The sequence below is a fragment of the Helianthus annuus genome, chromosome 12 (assembly GCF_002127325.2).
Source record: "Helianthus annuus cultivar XRQ/B chromosome 12, HanXRQr2.0-SUNRISE, whole genome shotgun sequence".
NCBI classification, from domain to species: Eukaryota; Viridiplantae; Streptophyta; class Magnoliopsida; order Asterales; family Asteraceae; genus Helianthus; species Helianthus annuus.
The window spans coordinates 86,406,482-86,421,836 of NC_035444.2; the positions used below are offsets into that span (position 1 = coordinate 86,406,482).

Sequence of the window (15,355 nt, forward strand, 5' to 3'; positions counted from 1 at the left end):
ATAAATAAATTTAAACACGTACCTAAATGAGTTCTCCTCTTCGGTTTTTGAAAGCTTGAAACCGGGCCATGACATCCTCTTTTTTTACTTTACAAAAACTTTCTTTTTCGACCGTACAAATTAGAACGTTGTTCAAATACTCATCACCCATCCGATTGCGTAAATCCGTCTTGATAAGCTTCATTTTAGAAAAACATCTTTCAACGGTTGCGGTTGGAACCGGTAAAACCAGTGCTAGCTTCAATGTTCGATAAACCAAAGGAAAAGTTTCATTTTTTTCGGTTTCCACCATTACACGAGCAAGGTCACTCAATCCAGTTAAATTTGCAAATTTATCATCTTCCTTTAAAGTGTGATAAAATGTCGAAAGATCACCCGTAAGAACCCCTCTTTCTTCTTTATTAAAGTCATTCGGATACATTTCAGAAAACTTCACTATCTTTGATATGTCAAATTTAGCAAACGAATTAAAAGGATTTAAACCCGACATATTTTCTATCAAACTAGTTGAGACCTCACTAAATCGGCTTCCAAGTTCTTGAAGTTGCATATCCAAAACCGTATTAAAAACCTCAACTTCAAAATGATGTCGGTTAGTAATGACATACTTTTGGTTTCTTTTATTACCATAACTTTCCGCCATATCTAACATCTTAATGTTGTTTTTTTCACAAAAAGATGTTACGTTTGCCAACATCTTATCAAATCCATTTTGTCTTAAATGATTTAAAGCTCGTTTTGTCCCGCTTGTCAAATGAGATGCTTCTAACAAGTCTTGACTCTTTTTTTGAAGATGTTTTGATAGAGCATTTGTGAGGCCTAAGATATCGTTCAACAAGTGTATGTAAAAGACAAAGTCAAGACTCTCAAAATATGAAAGACTACCTGACGCATTGGATCGTTGTTGAAAGGTCTCTCCATCTTGTTTAATAAAAGTAAGTACCTCAACAACTTCCAGAAATAATTTCAACAAACTTATGATGGTTCTATGATGAGAACCCCATCGTGTGTCTCCGGGTCGGGCAAGGGAAACCTCTTGGTTTAATCCTTTTCCTGTGTTAATTTCACCCGCTAGAATTTCGTTTTCCACTCTCTCTTTTTTTGCCTCCAACATCATATCTTTTCTTTTGCAAGAAGCACCAACCGTATTAACAACCATGCCAAGAGTTTCGTAAAATTCTTTAACACCATCATGCTTTTTTGCTATAGCCACAATCACTAACTGAAGTTGATGAGCAAAGCAATGTATGTAATGTGCCGATGGATTGTCTTTCAGAATTAAAGCTTTTAATCCATTAAACTCTCCCCGCATGTTGCTTGCACCATCATAACCTTGACCCCTGATCTGTTTAAACAAAAACAAACAATAAAATACAATGATACGACATATAATCTTTATTATAGTTTATGTAATGAAATTATGAAACATATAACTTACTTGATTTATGCTTAAATGGTTATCGGCTAATAAAGACACGATGGCTTCTTTAAGAGTTAAAGAATATGTATTCCTCACATGAGCAACTCCAATTAAACTCTCTTTAAGTACTCCGACCTTATCGACATATCTCACAACTACGGCCATTTGTTCCTTTAAAGACACGTCGCTAGACTCATCTACTAATAGCCCAAAGACATCGTCTTTAATTTCTTCACAAATCATTTTGGTTACTTCTTTCGCATAGCAATCGGCAATCTCTTTTTGAATCGATGGAGCTGTCAACTTATTATTCTTCTTGGCCTTCCCTAAAGTGTACTTACCAATATCCGGGTTGTTCACACTAATCAACTTTAAAACCGAAAGAAATATACCTTTATAAAGAGACTTTTCAGATTCGTCATGACCACGAAACGGTAAACTATTTTTGTTGGTGCATCCGTCTGTCGCCTACGTCTTGTATCGACTGCATTAGAGAGAGAGATAGAGAATGAGGATTCTTGCAATGACAAATACTTCAGAAAAGAATGAAGACTGGTAAAGACTGAAGGTTGACAACCAAAGACTCGACACTGATGACTCCGTCAACATCTGAGGGGGGAGTTTGTTGGTGCATCTGTCTGTCGCCTACGTCTTGTATCGAGTCTTGTATCGAATAGGATAGATCTGGGCTTGAAATTCAAGAGACATGTATTAGGAGGTGATTTCTCTCCTAATGACATGTGGTCATTTGGAGCGAAACCCCGTTATTCTGATTTCGCCCGAATGTGTAAAGATCCGATTTCGCCAGAGATGTAAGATCCTGATTTCGCTCCTGTTGACATGACATGTTGGAGCGAAATCAGACAACCTATATATATGTATGTAGTCTGGAGCAAAATCATAGATATAGTTCTAGGTGTTGTCTTCCTGTAAGCCACGAAGTGCTGCCGAAGTGTTGTCAGAGCTTGTAATCATTGCAGTGATTAATAAAACAACAGTTAAAAGTTAATATGGCTGAGATTGCACCAAAACATTAGTTTCCGCCTCTTGTTTTGGATAGGAATTCTTCTGATCGACTCAATTAGGGTCGAGAACGATCCTACAAGTGGTATCAGAGCTCCAGAGGAAGAGTTCTTGCCATTTCAGCTGCATTATCAGATTTTCTACACGTTCTTTCTAAATTTTGAAAATTTTTCTCGGTAAAATCGACTCAATTTCACACACAGCACTCGTAATCATGTATTAGTAAACCCTTGAAAGTTTCAAAGCTAAAATCGATCTAAAAACTGAGTTTTGCTTGATTTCGCTCAAAACTGATCGTGCACATGATGGTGTCAGTAGCATTTTAGACCTGATTTCGCTCGAAACCACAAGTTAGTCGGCATTTCGCTCCAAAATTCAAGCAGATTTCGCTTCAAAATCACATTTCAGTGATTTCGCTCGAGTGTTATAATCTAGTTTCGCTCCTGTGGACCATTAAGTGTAATTTCGCTCTAAACAACAAGTTAATTTCGTTTCAGAGTTAAGAGTGTTGATTCCGCTCCAAGGTTACAAGAGTTGATTTCGCTTGAACGGGTTATTGTGATTTCGCTCCAAAAGCTGATCGCGCCTGAAACTGCATTGTTGCTATTTCGCTCCAGAATCTTAATTTCGCTCGAACTTGAAATTTTGTGAACTTTGGAAAATTGAACAATGGACAACGAATTTTACAATGCCTTTGCTAGTCTGATTACAATCACACAGAATGCTTTACTTGAAAATGAAACCGGGACATCTCAGAAACCGCCTAAGCTCATGGATATTGATTATTATAATGCATGGTCTGAACGGTTTGGAAATTGGGTTGAAGCTTATCACTTAGATGCATGGGAACACACTGAAGAACTATATGTTAGACCCACAACGAATGGTGTTCAGCAAACAATTTGAGAAATGAGTACTGAAGAGAAAAAGAAATATAGAGATGAAAAACTGATGGTGAGTTTGCTTTAGCAAGCAATCAAGGAGGACATTTTGATTTTGCTTCAACATGACGGAACTGCTTATTCGATCTGGACAGAATTGGAAGCAAAGTTTGTAGGAAGCGATGATATGCTTAAAAACAAAATGTCGCTCATGAAGAAAGAATTTGATTTATTCTGTGGTTTAAAATCTGAAAACACCAAGCAAATAATTGAAAGATATTGTAACTTGGTGAGAAATATGTCAAAACTTGGTATTAAAAAGGATACTGATGAATTGATTGAAAAACTTGCAGATGCGCTACCTCATGAAATCTGGGGAACTTTTCTGATGATGCTGAGATCCAACAGAAAAGATTATAAAAAGATGACACTGGGAGATTTCATCAAACACCTGGAAGCTCAAGAGATGGAACAGAGGAAGATCGCCAGGATGAAGAATTATGATGGAGAACAGGACATCAGCTTATATTACAAGAGTGGTGTTACTGGAACGACAAATCTTTCTCCAAAAGTTGAAACTGCTTTCAGTGCGAAAGACTCTTCTGAAAAGAAATCCCAGGGATCAAGCAGCACAAGATTTTCATCATTCGATCCAAACATTTCTGCAACAAAGAATGGAAGAAAACTTCAATGCAATATTGTATTAAGTCTTGAGAATGATCAAGATTATTCTGAGTAAGTTGCTAAAAATCAAATCTCTTTGTTGGGAATGGTGTTGGAATCCTATAGTAGTTTTGTGGCCGGAAAGATCGGTAATCCAATGCTCACGAAAGAGGATTACGATCAAATCGATGCCGAGGAAATGGAATTGATGGATATTAAATGGTGCATGGCTAGTGTGTTGAGACGAGCTGAAAAGTTTAAACAAATTACAGGCCGAGATGATTTTCGTGAGGCTCATGTTTCAACTTTAGGTTTTGATAAGTCTAAAGTTACTTGTTTTCGTTGCAGGGAAAAGGGGCATTTCAAGAGAGAGTGCACAAATTGAGAAACGAGTGGAGCTCAGAACCCTTTCGGAAACAACGATTATCACAAAAAAGCGATTTATCATCAAATCACACCACAAGCACCGCATCAGGCACAAACTGCACATGGGAGAGGTGTGATTGAAGATTTAAAAAGAGCATGCCTAGTTATTCAGGGCAAATATGATAAGTTTAGCTGGGATAAATATCTTCCAACAAACAGCAAAGTGTGTTTGGCAGAACAAGATGATGAAAAATTGGCTGAAGGATTCTGTTGGGACAATTTTTGCCCAGATCAAGAATACATGGCCAAAGAGATGTCCAAAGACACTTCAAATGTTAAAGCTTTCATTGCAAATGCCTACGATCTGAAATGGGCAGAAAAGTGCAGAAAAGTAATGGAAGCTGCAGAAGAAAGACAGAGACAGATTGAAGAAGAGGAAGAAGAGGAAAGGTTAAAAGTTGAAGCGGAAGCCGAGAGAAAGAGAAGAAATGAGTTTTTCCAATCAAACAGAACAGTTAAAAAAGTTCCAGAGTTTGAAATCAAAATTGATACTGAAGCAGTCAAAGTTCCTGAAAAGTGCTTGAATTGTGATTCTTTGATCAAGCAAAACAATGAACTGTTGCACAATATTAACAGGTTAAAAGAATCATATGATACAATGAACAGAGAGATCAACAAGTACACTGATTCAAACTGCGAACAAGCTGTAGCAATGAATACACTCAAAGGAGCATATATCAGACAGCTTGATAATGTCAATTTTTACACAAAGAAGTGTGCTGATCTAGAGTTGAAGCTTGCAACACAAAGAATAGAAACTGAGAGAATTAAAAATTTATTGGATAGTTACTCATGTTCTACTTTTGTTGTTGACATGATTTATCCGATTGTGGAGGAATTGAAGACATTTGAAGAAGTAAAGGCTTCAGAAGAAAAGAAATCTGTGACAGAAGACGAAGATGAAGTGAAAATTTCTGGTAAGAAACCAAGTGTGGTCTACAATAGATGTCCGCCCCCGGTCGAAAATGGATATTCACCTCGAAATCCAAATTCCGAAAGAGTCAAAAAGGCAATTAACTTACAATGGGAGTCTGGGCCATCAGATAACTTGCCAGAAAACATTGATGTCACATACACGTCGTCTGACACTGATCATGAGTCAAAGTTGATAAAAAGTGTGGTAGATCAGGTGTTGGATAAGGATGACATAGAGGAGTCAAAACCGGAGTTTAAACCCGAGTCAAAGTCTGAGTCCGATACGTCAAAGTCTACTATCAAAAAGGACAAACGGGTTTATGATACAAAATTTTTGCTATCAAAATCTAATTTGGATGATGAACCAGTCAAAGTAGCATATACTTTGAAAGATTCTGACAAATTATATTCTGATGAAAGTTTTCCAATAAGAAGTGTTAAACTTGAAATGATTAACAAGGTTTTCAAAATCACAGAAATTAATATTTATGAAATAAAAGATTTAAATCTTTCTAGAAAACCTAAACAATACACTTCAAGAGAACAACAAAGATTTAACAAGAAAATGGGTTACAATTATGGTTATAATTTCCAAAAGAAATCAAACCATAATCGTAATTTCAAAAAGAAAGGATTAGGATTTAATCAACCGAAAAATTACAAAAATGAAAAAGTTTATAAACAAAAAACTGTGTTTGTTTCAGGGAAAACGACAGAGGCTGAGAAAGAACAAGCATTCAGAAAGCAGACCAATCAGGAATTCCTTGCCAAGAAGCAAGAAGTAGTGGAAAAGAATGCTGTTCAGAAGAAGATAGAAACGAGAACCTGTTTTCAGTGCAAGACTGCTGGTCATGTTGCTAGGAATTGTCCTAAAACATTCAAACCAAAACAGGAAGTTTCTGGTAAACTGAAAGAGAAAGTTGTTGAGAAAACTGAACTTACAACCCGAAAATTTACAACCTTTGAAAATTAAACCTTTGAGGTGGGAGAGTGTTCAAAGAGTGTTTTAAAAAGAAAAGCAAATGAAAAAAATCAAAAATGGGTTGTGAAAGGTTCAGGTAATAGTTCTCGTGATGAATCTGATTCCACAAAATCAGAGGAGCCACTTGTTGAGAAAAAGGTTGAAAGATCAGTTCCAACTATGAATGATGAAAATTTTCCACCGTTGCGTGCTGAAAATTTTATAAAGAAAGTTGGAAAAGTAGAAATTTTTAATCATATTTATTCTAACAAGAAGAAATTTGATGTTGAAAAGATTTTCAACGGAAATGTGAAACACATTTCTGGACAAATGGTCAATGGTAAGGCCAAAAGTGTTAAAGAATTTTATGCTTCTAAAAGACGTGTTCACAAGTCTGTTGAAAGAAAAAATGAAGAAGAAGATGTTGTTACACCCAAGGAAGGTCAGGCTTGGGTGGATATATTCTTCAAAGAGTAAAAACCTGACTTGCCGGAGCTCCCAAGTTGGTAATCGCGGAGCATGAATCGGCATCATTCTTTAAAAAAATGCTTATAAAATTTGTTTTGAAAAGCAGGAATTGTCGGAACTCCCAGGTAGGTAAGTGTGGAGTAGGAATCGGCACCTTGAGAATTCAACCAACAGATGGTTATTGGTTGAAAAACAGGTTTGAAATGTTTGGTTTTTGATCCTTCAATTGGTCCAATCATTGTTTCTACAAGCGGTTATTCAAGGTTATTAATTTGAACTTGAATTAACTATCATTCATAAGATTGGTAAACAATGTGATGAAATGACCCCAAAACCTACAAATGGTTAATAAACAAACTTATTTTCCGAAAAAACCATTTTGATTAAGACAAACTTAAGTGTTTTGAAATCTTAATGGGAAAATAGTTTGTTGAGAGGGGGAGTTCTGATTGTTTATGCCAAGAGGATGGAGAATTGAGGCGATTTGATATCAGTTGTCATGTTCTGTACAGTTTGTTTTCATTTTCATTAAATGTTTTTGAATTTTAGGGGGAGTAAGAAACTTTTAGAAAATCCAAAAACATTAGAAAATCTGAAAAAGTCAAAAACATGATAAAATGAAAAATGAGTTTTTTGTTGCATAAAAGAGGAAATGATAGTAAATCAGTGGACTATCACAACATGCTAAAGAAATGTAAAGATAAAATGTGATAAACAATCTCACTGCGGATATGTCGATAGGTTTTTACACATTTAGTAGATTGTGACGAGATATAAACCTAAGCAAGTTTGAATGAAGCTTATTCTGTGGGTAACAACTTCTTGGATATATAGGTAACCCCTGAAATCTTGTTTGAAAGGTCCCTTATTCTGAGATACTAGGTCTTTATGCTCAATGATATCTGGGGTATTATACCGGGACTTCTGCTGCATGGAAATACTAACCTAGTTCCCGTATAATACTTTCTGCAAATGCTTTGAAATATAAGCCCGCCCTCAGCATGTTGATGAAACAATAAAATTGATAATCACTGCTGTTGTAACAAAAAGATCCTCTAAAGGGGACACACCGAAAAGTTGAAGCCGTCATCTCTTTGCGTATACGGAAGTATCGACCTGAGCTCTCACGGCCCTCGCAATTTAACCACTTTACAGATATCATTTGTGGTATACTCACCTGTAAGACCGAATATTGGGATCTGGATACGGGAGTATATTCAAGTGGTGGGACACACGAATAAGTTTAAGTAATTAAGACACTAATTGCATATCTCGAAACAGTTGAACTTTGTGTGAAAATTTAAGTGGACAAACATACTGACAGTCTAGGTGAATTGTTTAGAACTTAAAATGAAATCAAACATAACGGTGTTGGTGATATGTCTCAAAAACTGATATGATCCTCTTGCACTAACTCACAAAAATATTGTCTGTAAATATTACTTTGCTGCGTTTACTTCCTTTCAGAAAATCCAAAAAAGATTTTAATGTGTTTTAGCATAAATTTTGAAAAATTCAAAAAGATTTTCGACAGCTGGTGTTGAAAAGCTGATTTTCGAAATTCCAAGTGCTAAACATGAAGAACAGGTTTGGAAGAGAGTGAATGAAGATGTTGGATTTACAAGTGGTGTTTAAAGAACAAATCATGGTGTATATTTTCTGACACAATTTCTAAATTTTAAAAAGTTTTTTTTTTGAGAAACTTATGTGTTGGGTAGAGATTGTGCAGATAACCTGAGCTGGAAGAGAGCCAGGTAACGATCTTGGAATGAATCTTGAAGCTGTAAATTTCAGACTATGATCCCAGCAGATTGAGAGGGGGAGTCTGAAGATACTATGATAAAGCAGTAAGAGCCAGTATTGATCCTGGAACTGCATTAGAGAGAGAGATAGAGAATGAGGATTCTTGCAATGACAAATACTTCAGAAAAGAATGAAGACTGGTAAAGACTGAAGGTTGACAACCAAAGACTCGACACTGATGACTCTGTCAACATCCGAGGGGGGAGTTTGTTGGTGCATCCGTCTGTCGCCTACTCTTGTATCGAGTCTTGTATCGAATAGGATGGATCTGGGCTTGAAATCCAAGAGACATGTATTAGGAGGTGATTTCGCTCCTAATGACACGTGGTCATTTGGAGCGAACCCCATTATTCTGATTTCGCCCGAATGTGTAAAGATCTGATTTCGCCTGAGATGTAAGATCCTGATTTCGCTCCTGTTGACATGACATGTTGGAGCGAAATTAGACAACCTATATATATATGTATGTAGTCTGGAGCGAAATCATAGATATAGTTCTAGGTGTTGTCTTCCGGTAAGCCACGAAGTGCTGCCGAAGTGTTGTCAGAGCTTGTAATCATTGTAGTGATCAATAAAACAACAGTTAAAAGTTAATACGGCTGAGATTGCACCAAAACATTAGTTTCCGCCTCTTGTTTTGGATAGGAATTCTTCTGATCGACTCAATCAGGGTCGAGAACGATCCTACAATTTTCTAAACAAAATCCAGCACTATGAACATACCCCATTAATCGATACTGATTTCCAATCCTTCTTTCCTTGTTACGCCTTTTTTCATTCGCATCATAGGATCGCTTTTGGTTCAAAAGATTTTCACATTTTTGCGCCGCCTTATTATGTATGCTATTAACTAACCCAACATGTTCTTTTAAGGCACCCGGTTTACTCCAATTACAAAATCCTTCACTTACAAAAGTCTCTCTTCCACCTTTATTACCAACACTTTCATTAAACAAGTAACAATATAAACAATATGCTTTTTCCTGTTTAGTGCTATACTCCAACCAATGATATTTATCAAACCATTTAACATTAAAACGTCTTCGGCCACTAGAATAGTTTGTCCATTTAAAGTGATGACCTCGTGGTTGAAAAGCCTTTTTAACAAGATACGCTCTTCTTATGTCGTATATTTGATTTAGATGATAACTAGTAATAGGCGGTCTATCGGAGGGATCCGAAGGAAGATCATTCAAATCGATTTTGTTTCGTGTTGAAGGACTTGAAGCCAAAGTAATAATTGGACTTGGAGTTGGTCTGATGTCTTCATTTTCTTGCATATCAATATCATTCTTTGAATTTGGACCAATATCTTCATTTTCTTGCTTATCGTCAATAATATTTGAACTAGGAGTTGCACCCAAATCATCATTTTCTTGGTATTTTCGTTTACAAAGACTACTAATGAGAGTTTGTTTTTTCATCTTTCAACTTCCAAATTCCGTAATTTTATAAGACAAATAAAATTAAACAATAAGGCCTAAATCAATTTCACATAAACCCTACAATTAAACAATAAGCCCTAACAAAACAGTCACTGAAATCAATCACAAAATTAAAAAATAAGCCCTAACAATTCACCAAATGTTTGAACTAGTCAATTATGATCAAAATCAATCACAAAATTAGTCAATTAACAGTCACTCAAATCATTCTAACAAAACAGATAAACTCAAATTCTGAGCTCTTCCTCGACTTCCAGAACACCGGACCAGAAGACACCGGACGAATGGACGGCGGAATGGAACGGCGGTGGGCGGTGGCCAAAGGCGGACGAATGGGCGGCGGTGGCAAAGAGCAGAAGACACCTCCTGCGCTGCTTCTTTTTTTTTTCTTCGGTTCTGGCTCCAGTGATCCTGCTACGCTACTTCTTCATTTTTTTGGGCTTTTTCTTTGTAAAAAATATTGGATTATAGGGTATAGGGTTGGGAAATGGGCTATGATAATTGGGCTTCATAAGTATTGGGTAATTAGTTAGGTAGAATAAAAAATTTTGGGCTTATAAAAGGGGTAACATAAAATTTATTAAGGGGCACGAAATCCGAAAAACGCAAAAAAAAAAAATTTACACTATCGCGGCCGAGCCAAGGGGCAACGCGGGCTACCCTTGACATAGGGTATGTCCGCCCCTGTATATAATTCAAGTATACAAACTCTTCTTGTAAAGCAAGAGCTTTTAAAACCAAATTCACAAATCATTAGTTCAAACTTTTTTCCAAGTAGTCAACACATTTTAATCTACATAGATATAGAAAACATAAATGTCTGAACCAACAAAAGCAAAGTTAGTAACTTGTTTAAAAGGATTTTAAGAGCACACTTTCAAATAAGAAAGTTCAACTCCCAAAGTCACTAACACAAATCAATTAAGAAATCCATAACCAAGCTCAAAAGATAAAAACAAGTTCAACATCCCCAAGTTTTTTTAAAGGCAAATTTCATTAACACACACTAAAGTGAACTATCTCCAAGGCGGAGATTGACGCAACCATGTTGAAATAATAGTTTTATGGGCCTGTCATTCATCTGGGTTTAATATTTCTCTACTGGGCTTATTGTGTTAGGCTTGTTTGTTACTAAATGTTTCGGTTGTTATAGTTTTTGTAACAGAATGGTACAGGCTGGAAAAGTTAAGGGGTGTAAAGTGCATTATTTTGAGGACCGCGATCATCTCTTGCAATTGCTGTGGACTAAAGTGCAACATTTTATAGGTGTCATATAAAAGACTGAGTTTCAGTCATTATTCATTATTCACCTCCAAAAGTCTGGTTCATCTTCTTTCTGTATAGTCTAGGGTTTGCTGCGGATTGTTGCAGCTATTTAGTGTTCCAGTTAGAGATTGATGCGAATAGTTGCAGCAGTTTATTGTACCAGTTGTTTCTCTCAACTGCGGCTGAGAGATTGTATTGTTGTTTTGGTAGATGATCATCGGACTGGTTTTGTACTTCTGTATTTGTTAAGATCTTACTTTTGTAAGATCGATTGAGATATTGGGGGGTAATTTTTTGGTTTGGGTTAATAAGAGCTTTGTCACCGTTTTGTCGCTTCTCTTATGTTTTGCCTTGTTTCCGTGTTGTTTCTTTCTGTTGTGTTGAACAATCGTAACTTTTGACATGGTATCAGAGCTATAAGGCTCGGATTTGTGTTCTTTCTCTGTTTTTTTATCTAGTGTTGGTGTTAGGGTTTTCAATTTGTGTTTTTCTACTGATTTTCTCAACCCTAGGGTTATTGATTTAGGGAATTCATGTATCGGATTTGATGTTTCAGTCGTTGTTGTAGCGAAGATCTTGTATCAGTTTATACTATCTTTTGGGGATTTTCAGAGATTCAGTAGCTAAATCTGGTATTAAAGGGTTCAGATATAGAGTTTGGGCATGTTATTCTTAATTATAAGGCCAATATCAAATGGATTCTATATCTGAAGGTATTCTTTGGAGATTCAAGATAATAAACTCTAACCTAAGTAGATCTGGCTTTCATGATCTTGTGGTTGCAAAAGAAGTTTCATGTTGTTTGTTGCTCCAAACGCTATCATTGGAGTTCTTGGAGACTAGAAGTGACTGTTGTAGTTTGTTGTGGTGAAATCTGATCAGATCTTGGAGTTCGTGTTGATCTCTGTTTATTTAAGGGCTGTTGTAGTCTTCTGTGGTTGGAGTTCTTGAAGCTGTTTTTCCTTATTCCTGATTTGTAATCCTAAGATTACAGATCTTTGATTTAGAAAGGAGAACCGTAACTTCAGTGCGACCAGGTCAGATCATCCTATATTTTGTTTTTTTCTTGTTCTGTTCCACGATTATTGCTGATAGGCATCTGTGGTCGGGTTAGGTGAGCCAGTATTGATCACAGGGAGAGCCACGCACCCTGTTTTTTATGTGTTGCATTTCTGTGTTGCATACTATCTGTCTGAGTTGTTTTGTTTCTTTCTTTCTGCTAGTATTAGGCTTTATTATTGTACCTTTTCTTTTGATGAAAGGTGTATTAGACTTGTGGTAGGATGTGCTTCTTCTTAGTTGCTACAATATATGTGCATTTTTTAACCTGTAGTTGTGATGTTTTATCAGCTTTGCAGATTTTTTTTGTTTTTTCCTTTACATCAGATGTTCGCCTTTATTATTCAGATTTGTTGCTTTCTCTTCTATATGCTTTCTTAAACTGGCTAAGTTGTTTGTTCTGAAAACCGGATCATTATATGGTTTTTTGTTCTTGTAAATGTCCCTTCATATTTGTAATTGTTGTCATATCAAATATGCTCGGTGGCCTTTATAATCAAAAGCCAAATGCAAGTTAGGACATATAATCTTTGACCAAATAAGGGGTTTCCGCTGTGTTCTTGTGTGTTCTGTTGTTTGTTTTTTCTTCTTCTTGTCTGTTCGGGTTTTGTTTTTTTATGTGGTTTCAGGTATAGATCATGTAAACTCTGTTTGGATATTGCAAGATCTTGTAACATCAGTTTGGTGCTGAAGAAGGGGGTCTTCTGTTTATTGAAGACCTGTGATGGTCTCTGTAACCCTAGAAGGTTCAGGGCAAACTAACCAGGTGTTTTTTTGTTTGAGAATTAATCAGTTCTTGTAGTCCTCGAAAACTATTGTTCTGATCTATTTTTGGAGCTTTTGCACCCAATGTAAGATTGTTCCAATCTTTTGTCTCTTTTATTTTTCACCTGTTTCTGCATTATATTATTCTAAGTCTAGGCATCTCCTGTTTACCGGACTAGTCGGGTCGGCACTTAATCGAGTCTACGTGCTATCTGTTGCATTATCTGTCTTGTTGGTTTGTTTTCTATTGTTGGTTTATAGGCTTAGGTATGGCTCCTGAGTAAAGGCTTATCCAGGCACCAAAGAGTGATGAACCTAGAATCTGGTCCCTGACTCAGCTTCGCCCTAGGTTCTAATTTTCTGATTGGCTTATATATTGTTACTTGTTTGTTTGTTTGTTTGTTTGTGTCTTATTTCTTTGTTTGGTGCTGTATGTCTGTGTAATTTTGTGTAAAAAGAGTACGTTTAAATCTGTCACTTGGTGACTATTAAAATTGTTGTATATGTTTTATGCTCATAAAAGGTTTTTTTGGTCTTCACTTGTTTATTTTTTGAAAGTTGTTCATATGTTGAGTCTTGATCTGATGTGTAGTTGTCTAGAGCTTGTTGTTGGTGTTTTCATCACGTAATAAAATTTTTGTTGTTGGTTAATCTGTTGTTGCTTGGTCTTTGTATGTCTACGGATTAGTAACATGTCTGTTTGGGAGAGTTGAAATCATTCTATTATCTTCATACACTCTCTCTAGTTCATCACGTTTATGTACTTCTTCGTGTTTTTAGATCAATATTTGTGTTGATTTAGGTCATTGTTATGTCTCTTGAATCTTGTATGATAATTGAATGGTCATGTATTTTCAATCATGACTGGCTGAGTGTTCATTGCATGATCCTGTTGTTTCATTCATAATTGGATGTATGATTGTCATGTAATGTCCTATGTTTGTGGTTATACGATCTTGTATTTGTTGTCTAAATGAAGTTTAGATTGAAATGTTGTTTCTATTGTTGATTCGTGTGTTCTGAGTCCTTATCATGGATCATGTGATTCAATTTTGTCTTGAACAATGTATTAATGTATTTTGGCCATGATCAGTGTATGTCTTGTTGTATGGTTAGTCGAACTATATGGTTTGAGTGTTTCTAACCACTTGTTTTGTCAAGTTTGTTCTTGATGTCTGTGTTTGCCTAGCTATGAGATCTATATGTTGAGGATCTTTGTCTTGTATGTTGTTAAATGTCGTTTATTCGCAGTCTCGATGTCTGCTTGTCTATGATCTTGTTTGTATGGTTAGTTTGAGCTGTGTGGTTCATGTTTAACCGTTGGTATTGTCAAGATTATTCTGTATTTGTGACAGCCTTGTATGTTATCTCTTGTGAGGTGTTTTTGGTTGCAAAATATGATATTTTGTGATTTTGTTTGGTTGTGTCTTATTGTCATGTTGTTCTTGTCTTGTGTGTGAGATATTAAATCATGTGATTTTGTATTTAATGTTTATTAGGCTGAATTTGTTGTCTAATATAGAAGTGTGTACTTCTTGTTTATCAGTCTTGATATGATTCTTGTGATTCAGTATTTCGTGAAAAGTTTTTTCTAATCAAATCAAATTAGACTTTGAGTTCTTCACAAGTATCGTCTCTCGGTCTTGGTTTCATATTCTTAAAAATCGTGTGATTTTTAGTTTAAATGATATAACTGTGATATTGTTAATGGACTGTGTGGTTCATTGTTCAAATTAGAATATGTTTCTAACTGTTTGTTATCTAACTTAGTTAGTATATGTATGAAGCGTGTGATTCGTTGTCTTATCAGACTTGGTTCTGAGTTATGTAGTCTTTGGTGAACCTCTAGCTTGTCAAAATGGCTGGTCTTTCATTGTATTCCGAGAGCTATATTATTCATATGAGGTTGATTGTTTGAAAATCTTATTGTAGCTTTTTTTATTGTCAATTATTTCATGTCTGTGGTATTCCGGTTGTGTTGATCAGAAGTTGTATCATTGTTTGTAAAAGGTATTGTTATCTAGCTAGTGTCTTTGTGTAGAGAATTGCTCTTGTAGGTTGTGGCTGCCATGTTTGTCTCTTTGTGAGTAGTTTTCGGTTCTGTGGTTCATGTCTTGTGTATTTGTAAAGGTGTTTTTTGGTAAAAACATATAGGTCTTTATGATTTTTTTGACCAGGTTTTAGTTCAGATGTGGATTTGAAACTTTTTGACATGTGATTTTGTTATTTGTTTTTTTTAATATAGAGTCAAATACTGTTG

General features: G+C 35.8%; 2 protein-coding genes across 2 annotated transcripts; both read right to left on the reverse strand.

Annotated features, from left to right (window-relative positions):
• Positions 1 to 143: 143 nt before the first annotated feature.
• On the reverse strand, positions 144 to 1,342 carry LOC118484907. The gene is made up of 2 exons (XM_035981017.1): positions 886 to 1,342; positions 144 to 238 (listed from the first exon to the last, which is right to left on the reverse strand). The coding sequence occupies exons 1-2, from the start codon at positions 1,310 to 1,312 to the stop codon at positions 201 to 203; spliced, it is 465 nt and encodes a 154-aa protein (XP_035836910.1). The 5' UTR covers positions 1,313 to 1,342; the 3' UTR covers positions 144 to 200.
• LOC110893150 lies at positions 1,326 to 9,984 on the reverse strand. The gene is made up of 3 exons (XM_035981321.1): positions 9,284 to 9,984; positions 1,439 to 1,781; positions 1,326 to 1,340 (listed from the first exon to the last, which is right to left on the reverse strand). The coding sequence occupies exons 1-3, from the start codon at positions 9,982 to 9,984 to the stop codon at positions 1,326 to 1,328; spliced, it is 1,059 nt and encodes a 352-aa protein (XP_035837214.1).
• Between the last annotated feature and the right edge of the window lie 5,371 nt (positions 9,985 to 15,355).